Raw genomic sequence first — 16,788 nt, 5'->3', positions numbered from 1 at the left:
ACAGCACGGAAGCACGCGGGCTGCGGGGGCGGGGCGAAACGGAGGCCCGGCCTTCAGGCGGGGGCGTCGCTGCGGAAAGGCCAGCCCCCCGGGGGGACAGCCTGAGACCTGCGTCTCTGATTGCTGCTTGGACACGTCCGTCTGGCTAAGCCTAGACGTCCGAAACCTTCCCTCAAAACTCACCTCTCTTAGTGCAGGTTGGGTTGACCTCACAAATCCCACTACGGCCCCGCATCCTCGGGGGTCGCCCCAGTCTGTCTCGGCGCGGGGCCGGCTGGTGGGACGGCCCCTCCCAGAACGCCCCGCGGGCGGGTGCGGGGAGCGCCCGGGAACTACAACTCCCAGGATTCTGCGCGCCCTCGGGGGCGGGGCTTCCTGGCGGCGGCGCCAGCGGAGAAGAGATGGCCGAGGCGCCGGGCTCGGGCCGCCGCGCGCTGTACAAAGCGGTGGGCTCACCGCCGTGGAAAGAGGCTTTTCGGCAGGTGGGCGTGGGGTTTGGGAAACCTCGGCTGGGTCGTCGTCACTCCCCTTATCCGCCCGGGCCGCCGCCGTCCCGCGTGCCGGGCGAGGTAGGTGCTGGAGCGCCGGGAGGCGGCAGCCCCGCAGCGGGACCCGGCGGGACCCGGACCGGACCGGGCGCTGCGGGAGCTTCTGGGCCCTCCGTGCGGGGTCGTGGCGAGCCGGCCCAGTCCGTGCACGTCGCGAGTGCACCTGTGCGCTCCTACCACCCACTGGTGTCGGGGCGGGGGGCGCTCGGCTTGCTTCCCTCCTGCGAGCGGGAAGTTCTGCTCCAGACAGGAGGTGATGTCTATTTCCAACTGAGTCCCAGCGGCAGCGCGCCCCTACGTCACTTCTGACCTGTTCGGACATCAGCGGGGTTCCTGTGAGACGGCCCACCTTTCCAGGAATCTCCGAAGGGGCCGGCGTGTGTATCCCCTATCGGAGAACAATCCGATGCTTGGAATGACCGCCCACAGCAGGGGCTTCCCAGCCTGGGCTCTTGACATCCGAGGCAGACAGGTCTTCGGTGTTGGGGGCGCTGTTCTCCGCATTGTGGAAAGCTTAGCAGCATCCCGGGTCTCTACCCACTAGATGCCAGGAGCCCTACAACTAAAGTGACAACAGAAAGGGTCTCCGGGCATTGCCACATGTCCCAGGAGGGATGACATTGCCCCAAGCTGAGGAATGCTGTACAGGAAAGCGGCTCCCGTTGCCGTATCTAGAGCACCAGGAACGTGGGTGGGACCCAAACGTCTTACAAAGCTCAGCGCATGCTGAGCTGTTACGACCAGTTATGAAGGACGCTGCCACTGAGGGCTGCCTATGAAATATGGTGATCTGGGGGCGCCTGGGCGGCGCAGTCCGTTGACCATCGACTCTGCTTGATTTCGGCTCAGGTCATGATCTCAGGGCCATGAGATCGAGCCCCCCATTGGGCTCATGCTCAGCTCTGAATCTGCTTGAGATTCTTTCCCGGTCTCTCTCCTTCTTCCTCTGCTGCTCCCCCACCTCACGCTCTCTTTCTCTCTCTCTCTCAAATAATAAATAAAATCTGAATGTGCTGATTGGAATACATAAATCATGATCATTTCACCTGTCTGTGGATAAGGACTGGACAGAAATATGCAAAAATAACAATAATTAGGGTTATAGTTGAAATTTTTTGTCTATAAATTTCTGTTAATGACTTAACACCCAGTCTAAGAAAAAGAAAATTCTTTTTTAGAGAGAGAGAGAGAGTGCATGTGTCTGCGGGGGAGGGAAGGGCAGAGGGAGAAGCGGACTCCCTGCTGAGCAGGGAGCCCAATGGGGGACTCGACCCCAAGACCCCGGGATTGTGACCTGAGCCGAAGGCAGATGCCTCACCGACTGAGCCACCCAGGCGCCCCATGGATTTTTTTTTTTTTTTTAACCGGACTCGCTCCCTGTCTTTCTCCTTCTAAGGGATGCCTGGAGAGAATGAGAAACAGCCGCGACAGGCTTCTCAGCAGATACCGCCAGGCCGGAGGCAGTGTGCCAAGGAGAGCTCAGAGCAGCCTGCTGGTGCGGGAGGTGATGGAGGAAGAGTGGAGCGCTCTGCAGTCCGTGGACAGCTGTCCGGAGGGCTTGTCCCAGGTCAGGCTGTGATATGTGTTTCTGGGGAGGGTGCTACGGCACCAGGAGGGTCCTGTGTCCCCAAGTCCTCCGAACCCATCCACCCTCCAGCCCCCAGTCAGGATTCCACCTGCCTTGAACCCAGGCTCTTCGACCTTTAAGGTTAGACTCTTCTAGACTCATGGTTCGTAAATACCAGACTCTACCAATTTGCTCCTCTCTCGAAGAGGGAGTCCAGGAGCTCTATGATTCTCATCTCGCCCCAGTCGGGGGCTGGATGTGGATCGGAAACTGTTTACCCTGCACCAGGACAAGCCCTGGCTTGGACGTCAGTACTTCTGGAATTCTGACCCCGGTTTTGCTTGAACCCTTAACTGTCCTGTGCCTCTGAGCTTTGCTTTCACGTTTGTACGATGAAGAGCGTGGTCAGCACAGTGAGGACGATATAGGAAAACCTTGGCAAACTGCTCTGAAAACATCAGTGCCATCTGTAGTCATGATGCATTATCGGTGCCTCTTGTGTGTCCCAGCGCAGGCCGGGCGTCTGGGTTACGTAGTCCTACTTAGTGCTCACAAGAGCTCTTCCAGGTCTGTTCCCGCTTCCCAGAGGCCCCAAGTGAGGCTTAGGGGTTAGGAACTCCCTAGAAGTTCGAGAGCTTTAGCAGAACAAGTATTTACCTGCTGCCCTCTACCCTCTCCCCCAAATTTGGGGCCTTTATTTTGTTACTGGGTGGTTTAAACATTTGTTGATGACTTCTCAGCGGGTCCCATTACCACATTGTCAGCGTATCCTACAGAAAGATCGGACTGATCTGCTCAGTTAACTCGGAGTTCTTCAAGCCAGCCTCCCAGGCCTGAGTCACCGTGGGACTTGCTGGCTGATTGAAACTCCCCTTTCTCTTGCAGCTGGAGGAGCTGCTGGACCTGGCTGTGCTCGAGGAAATCCAGCAGGAGCTGGCTGAACAAGGTGACCTCCGGGAGGGTCTTTCTGCCTGCGTCTAGCCACTCTGGCGCTGAGGGCTTTTCAAAGCAGAATTCGTTCTTAACTGCCCCCCTCTACGCCCAGCTCCAGGCAGGTGTCAGAAGTACCTCCTTTTACTCTGAAGTCTTGGCGGTCTGTCTTCCCGAGAATGAGTCTTTTGTGCCTGGGCCTGGTGCTCGGTTCCGTGCCATCGCTCCGTGCTATGGCTTTCCCCTGGTGACAGCTGACCAGCTAGCATGAGACAGAGGAGAGGGACGCAGGCAGCATTGCAAGCGGTGGGCTGAGAAGCCGCCTCGGTGTGGCGGGTCCGGGTCCCGTGTTTATTCTGTCCCCGGTTCCTCTCTGTTAATAGCTGGATAGCAGTCCTGTCACCTTACAGGACACAGTCGCGATCAGACCTCTCGTGTCACCTAATGGCAGCGCCTTCTGTCGTGGCCCAGTCCCTGGGGCGGCGCTCATGCGCGGCGGGCGGAGTCCAGCACCCGTGTCACGGAGCTCTGTCAGGCCCCGGCTTTGTGTTTCTTGCCTGTCGGAGAGGTTGCAGGGCTGCCCCCCAAGTCTGTAGGCTGACTGGCACGTGGAGAAGAGTCGGAGCAGGGCACTAAGCGGCGGCTGCCCCAGGAGGTGGTAGGGGTCGACATCGTGCCGGAGCGCGAAGACGCACTTCTGGTCTGTGTGGCTGCAGTTGGGGCGGCGGCAGAGCCCCGTTTCCTCCGCTCCAAGGGGAGACGGAGAGAGCGGCGAAGTGCGTCTGTGCTCTGCAAGTGAGAGTCGCCACAGCTGGCACCGTCCACTCGCATCAGACTGCAGATCGCTGCATTTTAGTTACCTGTTTTTCCTTCTTATATTTATGTTTATTTATTGAAGCAATCTTCACCCCCAACGTGGGGCTTGAACTCACGACCCCGAGATCAAGTCACAGGCTCTTCCGACGGAGCAGCAGGTGCCCCACACCTTTTTATTGTCTCTTAATCTTCACCTACAACGCCCATCTCTTGGTGGGACATGAGACTCACTACATATTTGGGGTGCCTTTAGCTAAGAAGTCTGAGTGGTTATGAGGTCCTGTGTTTGGCCTGACGCGGTCATTAGGAACACTCTGGAACAGGGCTGGCAAACTTCCTGGGGAGGGCCCGGTCATAACTGTTTTGGGCTCTGTGACCCATACGGTCTCTGTGGCAGGGAGTCGGTCCTGCTCAGTGTGAAAATGGCCGTAGGCTCCTGGGCACAGCTGTGTTCCAGTAGGACTCGATTTAGTAGATCGCAGGTGGGCTGTGTTTGGCTGACCCTGTCACGTAGACTGTGAGCTCACACAGTGCAGGGACCTGTCTATTCCACGTCTGTCCCTCTTTCCTGTCCTCGGCGTGGTTGCGTGCTCCCAGCATGAACGAACACGGATTGTGAACAACGTGGACTGGGCATACAGATGTCGGGGAACAGATTGCTTTAAATTCAGCACTTAGTGCCCAGTCAGAGTCCGCTCTCTCCAGCGGCCCCCAGAGCCCGACGCGCTCCGGCTCTACTCCCGTCGCCTCCGGGGACACGTGTGAATGCTGTCCCCTTGGCCCTTAACCCCAGCGCTGCCCGTCTTGCGCACACGCACACACACACACGCCAGGCAAGAGGGGAGGGAGCCAACAAGATGAAGCCTGGCAGAGCAGTAAACATCTTGTGACGGGTGGCAGGATTTCGCCTGGATTCTTCGCTTGGCGAGCAGGACAGGCGGCGGTGCCCAGGGAGGGAGGCGCGGGCTGGCCGCAGCTGCCCTGTGCCCCGCAGAACGGGATTTCGCCTGGATTCTTTGCTGGCGAGGGTGGGGCTTGGCGAGCAGGACAGGCGGCGGTGCCCAGGGAGGGAGGCGCGGGCTGGCTGCAGCTGCCCTGTGCCCCGCAGAACGGTGCATCCTGAGCGAGTATGAGACGAGCCTGCAGTTTGATGAGAAGTGTCTCAGCGTCATGCTGGCCGAGTGGGAAGCAAACCCCCTCATCTGCCCTGTGTGCACAAAGTAAGAGACTCCAAACCCCTTTCAGCATTACGGGTGAGTGGCCTTTCCCCCCGGAAGCTGGCTGTCCGGAAAGGTTTGGGGGTCCTGGGGTGCTGGCCCCAGCACGTGGCGATCCCAGCTCTGCCTGCAGGTCCAACCTGAGAGTGTCAGGAGGCGTGGTCGCGTGTCCGTGTGGCCTGTACCTCTCCTCGCACGTGAGTGTCCCACGCACACATCCCGTGACGCCCTTCCCACGTGTGTCCGCTTGCTGGAAGCCCCTTCGCTGGACCCAGAGCCGATGGCGCGCGTTTGCTCCGGCGGCACAGCCAGCTCCGCCGGTGTCTGGATTGCGGCCACGGTGCCCCGGGGGCCGGCCTGGAGATGGGCGCGCACCGCGGCTGCCCCGTTTGCTCCCCGCCGCGGAGCGCACGCATGCGCAAGACCGGACAGAGAGAGCTGGCAGCACTCGTGTCCGGCCTTCCGTTCAGAGCTGCCACGTGGGACGGTGCAACTGTATTCAGGGGCCCTAAGATATGGAAGGTGCCCCCTTATCTGGCGAGATGGGGACTGAAAGTTTGCCATTTTACAGTCCCCTTCACACACACCCTGTGAGCCGGGCCCGAGCGGGGCTCCGCTGCTGGGTGCGTGTCCTCCGCCAGCCCCGGCGGGCGCCGTCTGCCTTCCCGGGTCTGTTCGTGTAAAGTGCGCCCTGAGCCAACGGCAGACGCAGGGTTTTGTCCTCTCCATCCTTGACGTGACTCAACAGTGCTTTTCTTCTTTAAACCACTCCCCTTTTTGAGTATTTCTGAAACGTTCCATTCCTTATCGTTGAAAAAAGGAAAAGACAGCGTTTTCGTTCTCTGCATCGGGTTGCAGAACATGTACGATGGACGGTTCAGGGAGCGCAGCCCATCTGGGCCCTGCAGTGCTGGCTCCCAGGAGGCAAAGGCCCGGGGGAGGGGCAGGGGTCGCCCGGGGGGGCGCTGAGGCGGGGGAGGCTGGGGTGTCCGCCCCGTCGGGAGCCGCGTGGAGCCGGGCCAGCCCAGCGAGCCAGCGTGGCGGTGGTCGGCTGAGGAATCGGGATTTTCGTGCCGTTGACTCGGAGGTGACGGGGTCAGGTTGTAGCTTAACGTCTTTGTTTGCTAGTCTCCGGAGTTGACGGAGCCGAAGCTTCGGGCCTGTTTAGAGGACAGCGTGAACGAGCACAGCGCACACTGTCCCCACACGCCTGCGTTTTCAGTCACAGACGGGACGGAAGAAAAGCCCAGTCTTCTCATGAGCTGCGTGGTAAGCCTCCCGTGGGACCCGGCGTCGGGGCGGCCCGTGCTTGGCCTTGTCCCCCCCCCCACCCCCCGGCAGGAATCCCACAAACAGGTGGGCGCTCCTCTGCTTTCTTTTTACGTTGCTGTGTTCTTCTGAAACCGGTAGATGCTTATAAATGCCGTTTAGTCTCTGGAATTTACCTGCATCGGAGAGTGGAGGTAACGCATCACGTAAACTAAGGGGCCGGTCCTCACCCGGAGCGCGGGACGGCGGGAGCGCGGGCGGGCGTGGGGAGGCCCGGCCGCCGCCTGCTCTCGTGTGGTGGGCAGTGCTGCTCAGACCCAGCCAATAGGTCACGCTCATGCGACCCAGAGAGCCCATGCCGGTGCCGGTCTGGCCGGAGGAAACAGGACAGCGTGGGGTCACGGAGGAAGCGAGGGCCACAGCCGCCAGATGCTGGGCCAGGAGGCGGTGGGACTGCCTGAGTGCCGCGGGCCCCGCTGTGGGGGCAGCAGGCAGACTCCGATCAGAGCGGGCACTGGACGTCTCTGCTGTTTCCTGCTCCGGGCGGAGCCTCGGTGGAGGGACCCTGCCGGCCTTCTGGTGGGGGAAGGGGGCGCACTGGGTGGAGTTTAGGGAACAGGTGGATGCCCCCTCTGCTCCCGCCGTCCAGAACCGCCAGCAGACCCTCCAATACGCAGGTGTCTCCGGCCTGCAGACTTGCTCCCGCAGCTGAGTCTGAAAGGCTTTCGGCTCCATCCACGTGGCTCTGGGAGGATTCGCACCCATGCGTAGTGAGCACTGCTGGGCGCCAGGTCGTGAAGGCCTGACTTCTCTCCCTGGGCTTCCCCTGGGCCTGATGCTGTGTGCCTGCAACACTGTGACAGTGACCCGTCCGTGTTGTCCTGGCGGCAAGATCACACCTTTGTGCTCCCAGCCCTCAGTCCAGGGGTAGTTCCTCATGCATGTGCATATGGGAGTTGTTGTGGGGGGTCAGTGGAAGGCACAGGTCTGGCGGCTTCGGCGTCTGCCTCCTCACCGAGAGCGACAGGGGAGCCGTCCGCAGAGCGCAGGGCAGCAGAGCGCAGGGCTAGAGCGCAGACCCAGTGCTGGCAGGATGGGAAGTGGAGGCTCGCCCGGCTGCCGGGCACCCAGCTGCCCCGCTGGGCGCGGTGGTCACAGGCCCCAGTCCCGGGGTTCACTCCCCTGACTGTCCGGGCCCTGCGGCTCTCAGCAGAGGGAAGCCAGGTGGAGGCACACCGGGGTTGGCCGCGCTGGCTGCAGGGGGGCAGGGAGACCGCTGGGGGGGGGGGTGTCACAGCAAATACAAGACAGGAGTGAGGGAAGGACAGTCGTGTCTATCGCTGTCCAAGGTCACAACCCTGGAGTTCGAGTCACTAGGCCTCTGGGTTCTCTTAGGGGACTTCAGGACAGCCGGGGTCAGGTGGCAGGGGTTCAGCCTGGACGTGGAGGGGCAGGTGTGGGTTAGACGGTAACGCACAGCCATGAGCACGTGGTATGTGTGAGGTGTGGTCATGGGACGGAGTGTGCCAGGCCGCCAGAAAGCCAGGGGTATCAGCTGTGCAAGTGTCAGGGGTTCCTCAGAGTGGTGGTGGGGCCGAGCGAGACCACTCTGTGCTCCGACGCTCACTGATCGCGAGGGGAGGCCCAGGAAGGCGAGCCGGCACGAGGGGGCTCCGGATCCTGCCTGCAGTGGGCATGCCCCAGTCTTGGCTTCAGTGAGAGCCTCACCTCCCTGCGAGGCCGTGGAAGCCGCCAGCCGCCCGTGTCCTGAGCGGGAGGGGGTTTGGAGTCCGTGTCTCATCTGAGCTCCAGGCGCCCACGCCACTGTCCTGGGGCTGCCGGAGGCACTCCCAAGTGCAGACGCCCACCGAGCAGCACCGTGGGTCCGTACCGATGACCCGAACCGTATACGGAGAGGATGTTCGTGACCGGAACCGTTCTCTGTTTACATCCAGGCTTGTGATACGTGGGCTGTGATCGTCTAGAGCTGGCCTCCGCTTCTCGTTCTCCTGGGGAGCACGACGCGCTCGTCTGAGACCGGCCTTGTAAATACCAGCCTTTAATTTATAACTTATTTCGTATTAAAATTTTCAAACTCTCTGTTCTTGGTGTGTTGTGACGCAGGCTGAAAGGGGAGAACAGGAAGACACAGCACCTTGGAGGAGATAAACCAATTTTATTGTCCATCATTACGTTATACAAAAATCTCGGAGCAAACAGTTGTAGGGAAGCAATAAACAGTAAATGAGAGGGCAACGGAAATCATTTAAATCTGAATTATTCTCCATGATAGCAAGAAGGAAACCACCTCCAGGCGCGTGTGAGTCGGCTTCGGACAGGCCTGTTCCCGCCCAAGGCCGGCGTCCGTCTGTCCTACTGAGTCTTGACAAACCCTTTGAGGTCCTCGAGGAAGGTGATGTATTCCTGATGCTCCAGGGCCGTGCTGAGCTCCACCAGCTCGTCCGCAAACGTGTTATCCACCCCGCGGTCGGCCAGGAAATCCATCAGGTGGTCGTACAAGGCCTGGGAGGACAGACGGCCCTTCCTAGTCCCAGGCCGCTCCCCCGCCCGGCGCCGCGCCCCACCCCCATCCCCGCCCGCACTCACCCAGTCCAGCGAGTCGGTGTTGAGCGTGTAGTTCGTGTCCTTCCACTCAGACTCGCCGACGGACTGAAAGCTCACCTCCCTGATGGAGAAGATGTCGCTTTCCTCCTCTTCCTCTTGCCCGACCTGAGAAGAGACGGGGTTTGGGGGAAGTGCAACCTTTCCCAGGACAAGCCGGACTACTTATAACTGCAAACGCCCCAGATTCCGCCCCCCCCTCCGCCCCATCCCACATACCTCATCTTCCGGGTAATGGCAGTCCAGCACCAGGGCCTTCTGGCCACCGTCCTTGATGACTTCCACCACGAAATTGGGCGTGGACGTCAGTTCCGGCTGGGAAAGTGAGCGTGTTGTCAGTCCGCTGCCTGGACCGGGGGCTCAGGGTCCCGGGGTCTGACGACCACTGTTAGGACGGTCCCCAGCCGCTTCTGAACTCCGACACAGTCCCGCTCCTCAACAAGGAGCCTAGAACGTTCCACAGCACTCAAGCCGTGCACCAGCTCCCTCGGGAGACCAGGCTACACTCTTCCCGGTGGTCCTTCCCGGAGTTCTGAACCAGGTTTTAGAGGGCGAAGGATCACATGTCTACAGGGTCTCACTGCCATTAGCCCCCTGCTTGTTGACGGAACTTCCTGGTCTCAAGAAATCTGAATCGCCGCCCCAGCTGAATTAACTCATCTCCTCTCCCCCAGGCCTGTTTTTCACTCCGTGCACCACAAAGCTCGCCCACACCTCCCAGATCTTGCTCCCATTGGCCGTTCTGGGCTCTTTCTCTGTCACAGCCCAAGACCCAGGCTGGTACATCAGGGTAACTGTCCGTCCTAATGCTGAGGAATCTCAGCGACCCTCCCTGTGGTGGTGAGCCGTCCCTCATCAGGGAGGCCGTGGTCGGGGTGGCTGAGACAGAAGTCCCCCGGGCGTGTCCTCTCTGTGCAGCCATGAGACGGTCCCAGTTCCTGCTTCGTCAGGAAGTCCGGGGACCCTGTGGCCCCCACACTGGCCGGTCTCTAGACCAGGCACACAGCCTCCCACGTGTGCAGAGCGGGCGGACAAACAGCTTGTCCGCGTGGCGGACGCGTCTCTGATGCCCCAGCTTTGGCTCTAGGTTCCGTGGCGGGTGCTCCCCGCCAGCCTGTGACACGCTAGCACACTCCTCCCTTGCAAACACGCCAGAGGGGCACCGCAAGACCAAACCTCTCCCGATCGTGGGAGGGCTTACACGGTGCCGTCCTTCCCACGGGGCGAACGCAGGCCTCAGCGTACGCCCAAGCCTGCCGGGCTGCTGTTCTGCCGCCAAAGCCAGAACCGCTGCTTGGGGAGTAGAGCCCAGAGAGGGACGCCCCTCGCCTGCCCTCGCCTGCGGGCAGCTGAGGAACAGAGGCCAGAAAGAGATCACGGCCCGTGCCCGCGCACCCCGCTCACCTCCTGTTCTTCCGCCTTCTGCCCCTGGGCCGGGGTCGGCTCCTCCTCCCCGTCAAACGTGGGCGGGATGCTGTTGTTGATGTTGAAGGTGACGGTGACCCTGCACAGGGCAAAGCCGAGGCTCCCTGAGCGAACGAGCAGCGAGCGCTGCTACAGTTACAAGGGCGGCTGAAACACTGTCTCTAGGGTCTGCGACCCGCCTCCGACCCCGTGCAGAACTCGCACCCCCCATCATGGAGTCAGCACGTCTCCCCGCTCTGTGCCAGGGGCTGGAGGTCAAACAGGCCCCGCTTCACCCGCCAATGCAGTCTGGGGGGGGCCCTCCGCTGGTGGTGAGCAGCTGAGAGCAGTGGGACCAAACAGAAGCCTCCTTTAAAACCTCTTCTCCCTGAGAAAATCTGCCAACAGGGGGAGGGGGAGAGGCACCCAAGCCTGCTGCCGACAGCGGAGGACCCGGAGGGGCCCCACCAACACTACGGCTGCTGCACAGAGCCGCTCTTCTCTCCTTTTTTTTTAAAGATTTTATTTATCCATTTGAGAGACAGAGAAAGCACAAGCAGGGAAGTGGCAGGCAGAGGGAGAGGGAGAAGCAGACTCGCCCTGCTCACGGGACTCGATCCCGGGACCCGGGGATCATGACCTGAGCTGAAAGCAGACGCTTCACCGACTGAGCCCCCCAGGTGCCCCCAAATCCATTCTTTAAAACAGCAGTGGGAAGTTTTATATCACAAACCAGACCGGAAACACCCAACTCAAGACAGTTAAGCTGCAAGAATCCTCAGCTGCTGAACCCAGGTCCCGAGTCGGACTGGCAGGTGCATGGAGGGGACACTGGCACTGACGCTGACAGCTGTGCGAGCCCCATGGGCTTGCTCGGGACCCCCCCCCGACCCCCCTCCGAGAGCTGCGCTCACCCGCGCCCTGCCAGGAAGCCACAGCGGGACAGTAATGCTGGTGTCCCGTCAGCCACAAACCCTGTCTCATCTGCCCCGGTGCTGACCAAGCTAAGCTCTTGGACGCACAGGTGCACTTCTACTCATGTGAACGTCATCTGTAATGACCCCAAACTGGCTGTGACTCACCCTAGAGAGACGGCTTAGGGGAGGTCACATGGGGGGAGGGCAAAGAAAATTAGACCCTACTCTATGACATACACAGCAGTTTACTCAAAAAGGGGACGGTGAACAGCTAAACTAGGTGGAAAGTTCCCCACCTTTCTCCTGGGGACACTCACTGCCCTGGGTCCTCCTCCACTCACACGCGAGTTACACAGCTCGCGTGGTCCCTGCTATAAACGTCAGGGGCAGGGCCTGCTTCCCCCCAGCAAAGCCCACAGTGCGTGAGGCAGCCCGCAGACCTGAGCCCAATCTGCTTCGGTCAGGGCTGTACGAATTTCTGCATCCGGTGCGCCTGGGTGGCTCAGCCGACTGAGCGTCTGCCTTCGGCTCAGGTCATGATCCTGGTGTCCTGGGATCAAGCCCTGCGTTGGTGTGTGGGGGAGTCCTCTGCTCAGTGGAGAGCCTGCTTCTGCCCTCCCTCCAGTAAATCTTTAAAATAACAAGCTTCTGAATCTGCGAGTCTGGATTCAGGCATGACCGCACCAGGACGACAGCCTCTACTGGTCCAGCAGACTTCCAGCGACATCCTTCCTTACTGTCTTACTTAAACGAACTCACAGCAAATCTGTGTGCAAATGAACCACCTGGAAATTGTGTCCAAGGACCTGCTGTGAGTAAAGGCGGCTCTGGCAGAAGGCAGGGCAGGTCCGGCAAGTCAGGGAGTTGGTCCCCCACGGCTGGCAGGGTCCCCATACTTACTTTTCTCCAGCAACTTTCCGCACAAGCTTGGCTTCCGTCCCGTTCACTTCCAGCCCCCAGCCTCCCGACATCTTGGGGAGGGACTTGTGCTTCTGTATCTTCCTTTCTTCCTTAATCTCATCATTCAGGAAGTCAACAAAAGCTTTATCTCCTACAAGGAAAATCCGTAAGATACAGAAAAAGAAAAGCCAGTCACAGTCCAAATCCTAAAAAGTATCTGGGGTGAGCGCAGCCAGAAATCCGGCCTCGGGGCTGTTTCGGTTACTCTTGCTGCTGCTGAGGCTCTGCTAGGCCTCAGGGTCCCGACCTGTAAACGTGCGGGGTACCCTCCAGGAAAAATGACCACCAACAGTGAACTCGCCACCAGGCTTCACCGTTACCTCTCCCCCCATGACGTGCCACCCACGTGGCCTCCTACTTTCAACCCTGGCCTCCCCAAAGCTGAAGATGAAGCCCACCGCCAGGGTTCAGAAGCAGCGCTGCCCCAAAGCGCAACACTTGCTGGGTGAAGACAGGACTAACGCCATCCCACGCGGGGGTTACCCCGGGGTCGGCCACCAGCGGGGAGGCTGCGGATGGACGGTACGCTCGGGGCCCCCAGCTCCCAGCCCGGAGCCCCGACCCCTGACTCCACAGTCCCGACCCTTGACCCCACAGCTCCCCTAACCATAAGCCCAGGCCCCCCGTCCCCCGGCCTCCACCCCTCGCCCCGTGGTTCCCCGACCCTGACCCCCAGACCCCCGGANCAGGCACCTGAGAGGGGCCCTCCTGGTTCTGGAAGGCACGTCTCCCAGCCCTCGGCCCGGGGCCTCCGCTCACCCACTTTGCACGCTCCCTGTGGCTTTAATACCACGTGTGTGCTGGCAGCTTCCCAGCTGACCCCGCGGGCCCTGCTCTTAAGCTCCAGACCCACACGGCCAGCTCAGCACGGACAGAATCAGACGGCTCCCGCACCCCCCCCCGCCCATCCTTTTTTTTTTTTTTTTTTTTTTTTTTTTTTTTTTTTTTTTTTTTTTTTTTTTTCACCCCACCCCGTGTACCCCGTCCCCCGGCGCGTGCATACACACGCCCCGCAGCGTGTCCCCCACCCCATCACACCCCCGTCAGCGAGCAGCCGGCTCCGAAGGCACGGCATTGTTCTGGGGCCAGGAAGCTGGGAGCGGGAGCGAGGGGCCCAGGAACACCAGAAAGGTCACTTCGGGCCCCCAGCTATGCTCCCCGACCTACGCCCTACTTGTCCAAGCCGCTTCTGGCAGAACTTCTAGGCGGTATCGCAAAGAGATGAGAAAACCTCAGTAGCGAGGGATTTTCAGGTAACAAAGGGGATGCAGAAACTGTCTCCAGCCGAGCTACATCAGATAAGAAATGAGGGCTAAGACTGCCGGGGCTGTTTTAAAAGCAAACAAGGCCGGCATCCCTTACAGAGTTGAGCCCAAGACCCCATCCCGTTTACACTGGCCCTGCAGTGCGCCAACCGCCCCTTCCCCTGGCCCGACCGGTACCACTGCTTCTTTACAAGATTAAAGTGTCTGCCCTGGGGGGAGCACAAGGCTCGTAACATCACACAGGATGCACAGAAAGGCCGGTTTTCAACCTCGTGCCCGCACAGCCTCGTGCCCACCTCTACCTGCCAAGACAAAACCCCCCGAGTAAGACAGCACCAGACCAGTCTGTGCCAAGGTGGGCGCCAAGGTGGACCCCCGCACGGACCTTTCAATGACCTTCTCTCATTGTACTGTGAAAATCACCCTTGGGGTGGACATTTAACAAGAGGCATGACCTTAAGTGCACTCGTGCTAATGAGTCCCTGGCTCTCTGTGTAGAGAGGACCCTTTTCCCACCCTGACGTCTCCCCGGGGAGTCAGCCTCACAACTCCGTGTGGGCCTCCCTGCTGCTGGCTGGTTCATCAGCCCCGATAAGGCCCGGCCTGGCCCTCCTGTCCACCTGGTCAGGTTCCAGTGCTTCGAGAGCCCGTGGCCGATACTCCGAGAAAGTCTGTCTTTCCGAGTGAGTGGCAGAGATAAGACTAATATTAAATATATGCTAAACAGCAGGGAAAGGAGACCCAAGAAAGAGCCACACACGTCATGGACAAAGTGCGTCTTTAATGGGTCTGACAGTCCTGTGCCAAGCGCATTATATACAAGAGCCGCTGTCCGTGCAGCTGTCTGTCCGAACAAGAGCAGACTCAAAATACAACGAAAACCTGAACAAAGTGGGTTTTTCCCTGCAAGTTCTAATACTCTAATCAGAACATAAACCCCTGCTTCCCATCAGGTGAGGCGTGTCCGGCTCGCCAGAGGACTCCCATCGTCACGCCCCGGCTGTAAAGACCTGGTGGACGGCGGGGTCTCACGGAGCGACGCGTCCCGGCACCTGAGAGCAGAGCTGGGCCCTGTGCGGCCCGCTCCAGACAGCCAGCAGAGGTGCCGCTCGAGTAAGGGTTTTTATCAGGGACTGGGTGCTGGCACTTGGTCCCCGCGGTGACTCGGCGCCGCCCTGACGGGTCGCACGCCCTGACAGGCGGCACACCGTGAACACGGGGGGCCTCTCCTTCCTCCAAGCCGCTCGTGCGGGCTGGGGATTCACCCAGAGAGATGGCACAGGCTGGAGAAGAGCACCTCCCCCAGAGGTCTTCTCACGGGTCATGCTGCGACATCAGTATGAGACACGGAACCTTAAGAAAGCGCGGTGGCCCCTGCAGCTCAGTGTAAACAGCCGTTTAATTCTTGGTAGTAATTCGTAGGCAGAATGGGGTTTCCAATCTGGTTCAATCCCTGAGCAGCTAAGTTAAAAATTAACTTTTTAAAAAGCCCAATAAAAACACGACTGTATCAAAATTCCGCGGGAATGTTGCAGTGACATGTCCTCCTGCAGAAACAAAGCTGTTGGAAGCTCACCCGGCTCCGCTCGGGACGGGTGCTGAGCAGGACGAGCGCCCTGGCCCTGGAGAAGCCCAGAGAACGCCTCTAGGGAACGTGCTGAGGCCCGTCACCGCCCGCTCCCCACTCTTTACCAGCACGATTCACATTTTATTAAAAAATACAATGTATTTTTTGCCAGTCAGGCTAAACATCCTAGGCCTCTATTAAGAATTGAAAAAAATACACTTAAAAATTTTTCTGAAAAACTCGTCAGAAAGTCCACATCCGTAAAGAACGAGGTGGTGCGAGGAACAGCCCACTGAAAGTCTAAGAATTCGGGAAGACGGGGTGTGCAGGACACACCGTCCTGGCCTCACGCCGGGGGGCTCGGGCCACACGTGGCACAGCAGCGGGAAGGGGAGGCCAGGGACCCTGCCAGGAGTGAAGACCGCCCGCGGTCTCCGCAGGCAGTGTGGCCCGGCTTCGGAACCGCATGGCCCACAAGGTAAGGAATGACAGACATACTGCACATCTGTGTTCAGACCTACGAAGCCCAAAAAAAACGCTAAATCGGCTTCTTTTGGGGAAAAACACTCTCTGGGAAAAAATAACTTGCTTTTGGTAATTAAACAGTGAAGACAAACCTTTGGTGTCTCTTCCCTTCTCAGAACAGGAGGCCAGGAAGAGACTGGAGACCCTGGGACTCCCTCTGACAGATGTGCAAACGGGTGTGGGGGGGGGACACCGGCTCGCAGATGAAGGAGCAAAACCGGGCTGTGTCCCCTCATCCCCAAGAAGGAACTGGCGCCGAGACAACAAATGCGATGCAAGAGCACAACCCCAGGGGCGTCTGGGTCCCTGCCGGCCCTCCGCCCCTCCCCCTCCAGATGCCCCAGCAGCTCCCCGCAGGTCCTCCCGCAGGAGGAGGTTGGCACCCTGGGGCATGAGGTTCAGGAGGGAAGGGACAACAGCACTTCCGTCCTCAAACATCCGCGGACGACAGGCCAGATCCAAGGACCACATGTGAGCTCTGCGACCCCCCCAGTCCCCTCCCGGGAAACCCCATCGCAAGGCCTCCGGGGATCCTCACATTAGAGAGCAGCCCACGGGGGCGTGAAGGCCGGCAGGGACCTAAGCCTCCCGGGCCCCCCACCCTGCGAGTGCTGTTACTACGCCCCCATGCGGCAGGCGGGGAACTGCGGCTCGGGGGTCCCCGGGAGCGCGGAGGACGCAGCGCCCAGGCCTGCGGCTTCCACCCCGTAAACAGAAGCGCGGTCTGCGGCTCTGCGCTCCCGCCCCAGGCCCGGCGGCTCAGTCGCGGGCGGCCCGCAACTTCCTCCGGAAGTAGTCGGGGGCGGCCTCGTACAGCCAGTCGGCGTCCACCACGCACAGGCCCCGCATGTAGCACTTGCTGGTGTGCAGCAGCTCCGTGTAGACGACGCAGGCCGGCCGGCAGTGGAAGAGCACGGACGAGGGGTGGATGGCCACCGGCTGGCGGGTGTCCGTGGTCACGTACGAGCCGTCGGGCTGCAGCTCGGCCGCGCTCATGAACAGGCTGTGCGCCAGGCAGCGGCGGACGCTCTCCACGTCCCCGCGGGAGGACACCATCGGCATGGACATCTGCGGCGGCGAAGGAAGCAGCAGACACCGGCTGCGGGTCAGGCTCACACGCGGCCCCGGCGCCGGCCCGGTCGGCGGGCGCTGCTGCGCTGGACGCGGGGGCGGGGGCGGGA

General features: G+C 60.3%; 3 protein-coding genes across 6 annotated transcripts in view; 1 reads left to right on the top strand and 2 right to left on the bottom strand.

Annotated features, from left to right (window-relative positions):
* Positions 1-86: 86 nt before the first annotated feature.
* Positions 87-8,447, top strand: RPAIN (RPA interacting protein). 3 transcript variants are annotated; one of them, XM_034646996.1, is made up of 8 exons: positions 87-569; positions 1,945-2,115; positions 3,001-3,061; positions 4,970-5,081; positions 5,212-5,275; positions 6,207-6,347; positions 6,489-6,541; positions 8,303-8,447. In XM_034646996.1, the coding sequence occupies exons 1-7, from the start codon at positions 402-404 to the stop codon at positions 6,507-6,509; spliced, it is 738 nt and encodes a 245-aa protein (XP_034502887.1). In that variant the 5' UTR covers positions 87-401; the 3' UTR covers positions 6,510-6,541; positions 8,303-8,447. The 3 variants fall into 3 exon arrangements, with proteins under 3 accessions (XP_034502887.1, XP_034502886.1, XP_002929084.4); XM_034646995.1 differs by lacking the exon at positions 6,489-6,541; XM_002929038.4 differs by lacking the exon at positions 6,489-6,541 and having other exon boundaries at positions 105-482.
* Positions 8,448-8,503: 56 nt separating this feature from the next.
* Positions 8,504-12,582, bottom strand: C1QBP (complement C1q binding protein). The gene is made up of 6 exons (XM_034647264.1): positions 12,571-12,582; positions 12,191-12,396; positions 10,374-10,473; positions 9,189-9,284; positions 8,955-9,077; positions 8,504-8,870 (listed from the first exon to the last, which is right to left on the bottom strand). The coding sequence occupies exons 1-6, from the start codon at positions 12,580-12,582 to the stop codon at positions 8,721-8,723; spliced, it is 687 nt and encodes a 228-aa protein (XP_034503155.1). The 3' UTR covers positions 8,504-8,720.
* Positions 12,583-14,276: 1,694 nt separating this feature from the next.
* The window catches only part of DHX33 (DEAH-box helicase 33), a 13,801-nt gene continuing 11,289 nt past the window's right edge, over positions 14,277-16,788 (bottom strand). For both annotated transcript variants that reach the window (XM_034646676.1, XM_034646678.1), the window contains exon 12: positions 14,277-16,675. In XM_034646676.1, the coding sequence (XP_034502567.1) occupies positions 16,367-16,675 (309 nt within the window). In that variant the 3' untranslated portion in view covers positions 14,277-16,366. The remainder of the gene's footprint in view (positions 16,676-16,788) is intronic.

This window comes from Ailuropoda melanoleuca, chromosome 17 (assembly GCF_002007445.2).
Source record: "Ailuropoda melanoleuca isolate Jingjing chromosome 17, ASM200744v2, whole genome shotgun sequence".
Lineage (NCBI taxonomy): Eukaryota > Metazoa > Chordata > Mammalia > Carnivora > Ursidae > Ailuropoda > Ailuropoda melanoleuca.
This window is presented reverse-complemented; position numbering and strand designations above follow the sequence as displayed.

What these genes read in the sequence shown, in the direction of transcription:
- RPAIN (XM_034646995.1), top strand. Translation starts at nt 402, where the DNA reads ATGGCCGAGGCGCCGGGCTCGGGCCGCCGCGCGCTGTACAAAGCGGTG. An exon ending in GTCCGGAGGGCTTGTCCCAG is followed by an intron (nt 2,116 to 3,000) that starts GTCAGGCTGTGA and finishes TTTCTCTTGCAG; the next exon opens with CTGGAGGAGCTGCTGGACCT. An exon ending in ATCTGCCCTGTGTGCACAAA is followed by an intron (nt 5,082 to 5,211) that starts GTAAGAGACTCC and finishes CTCTGCCTGCAG; the next exon opens with GTCCAACCTGAGAGTGTCAG.
- C1QBP (XM_034647264.1), bottom strand. An exon ending in GCCATTACCCGGAAGATGAG is followed by an intron (nt 9,078 to 9,188) that starts GTATGTGGGATG and finishes GTCTCTTCTCAG; the next exon opens with GTCGGGCAAGAGGAAGAGGA. An exon ending in ACACCGACTCGCTGGACTGG is followed by an intron (nt 8,871 to 8,954) that starts GTGAGTGCGGGC and finishes CTGTCCTCCCAG; the next exon opens with GCCTTGTACGACCACCTGAT.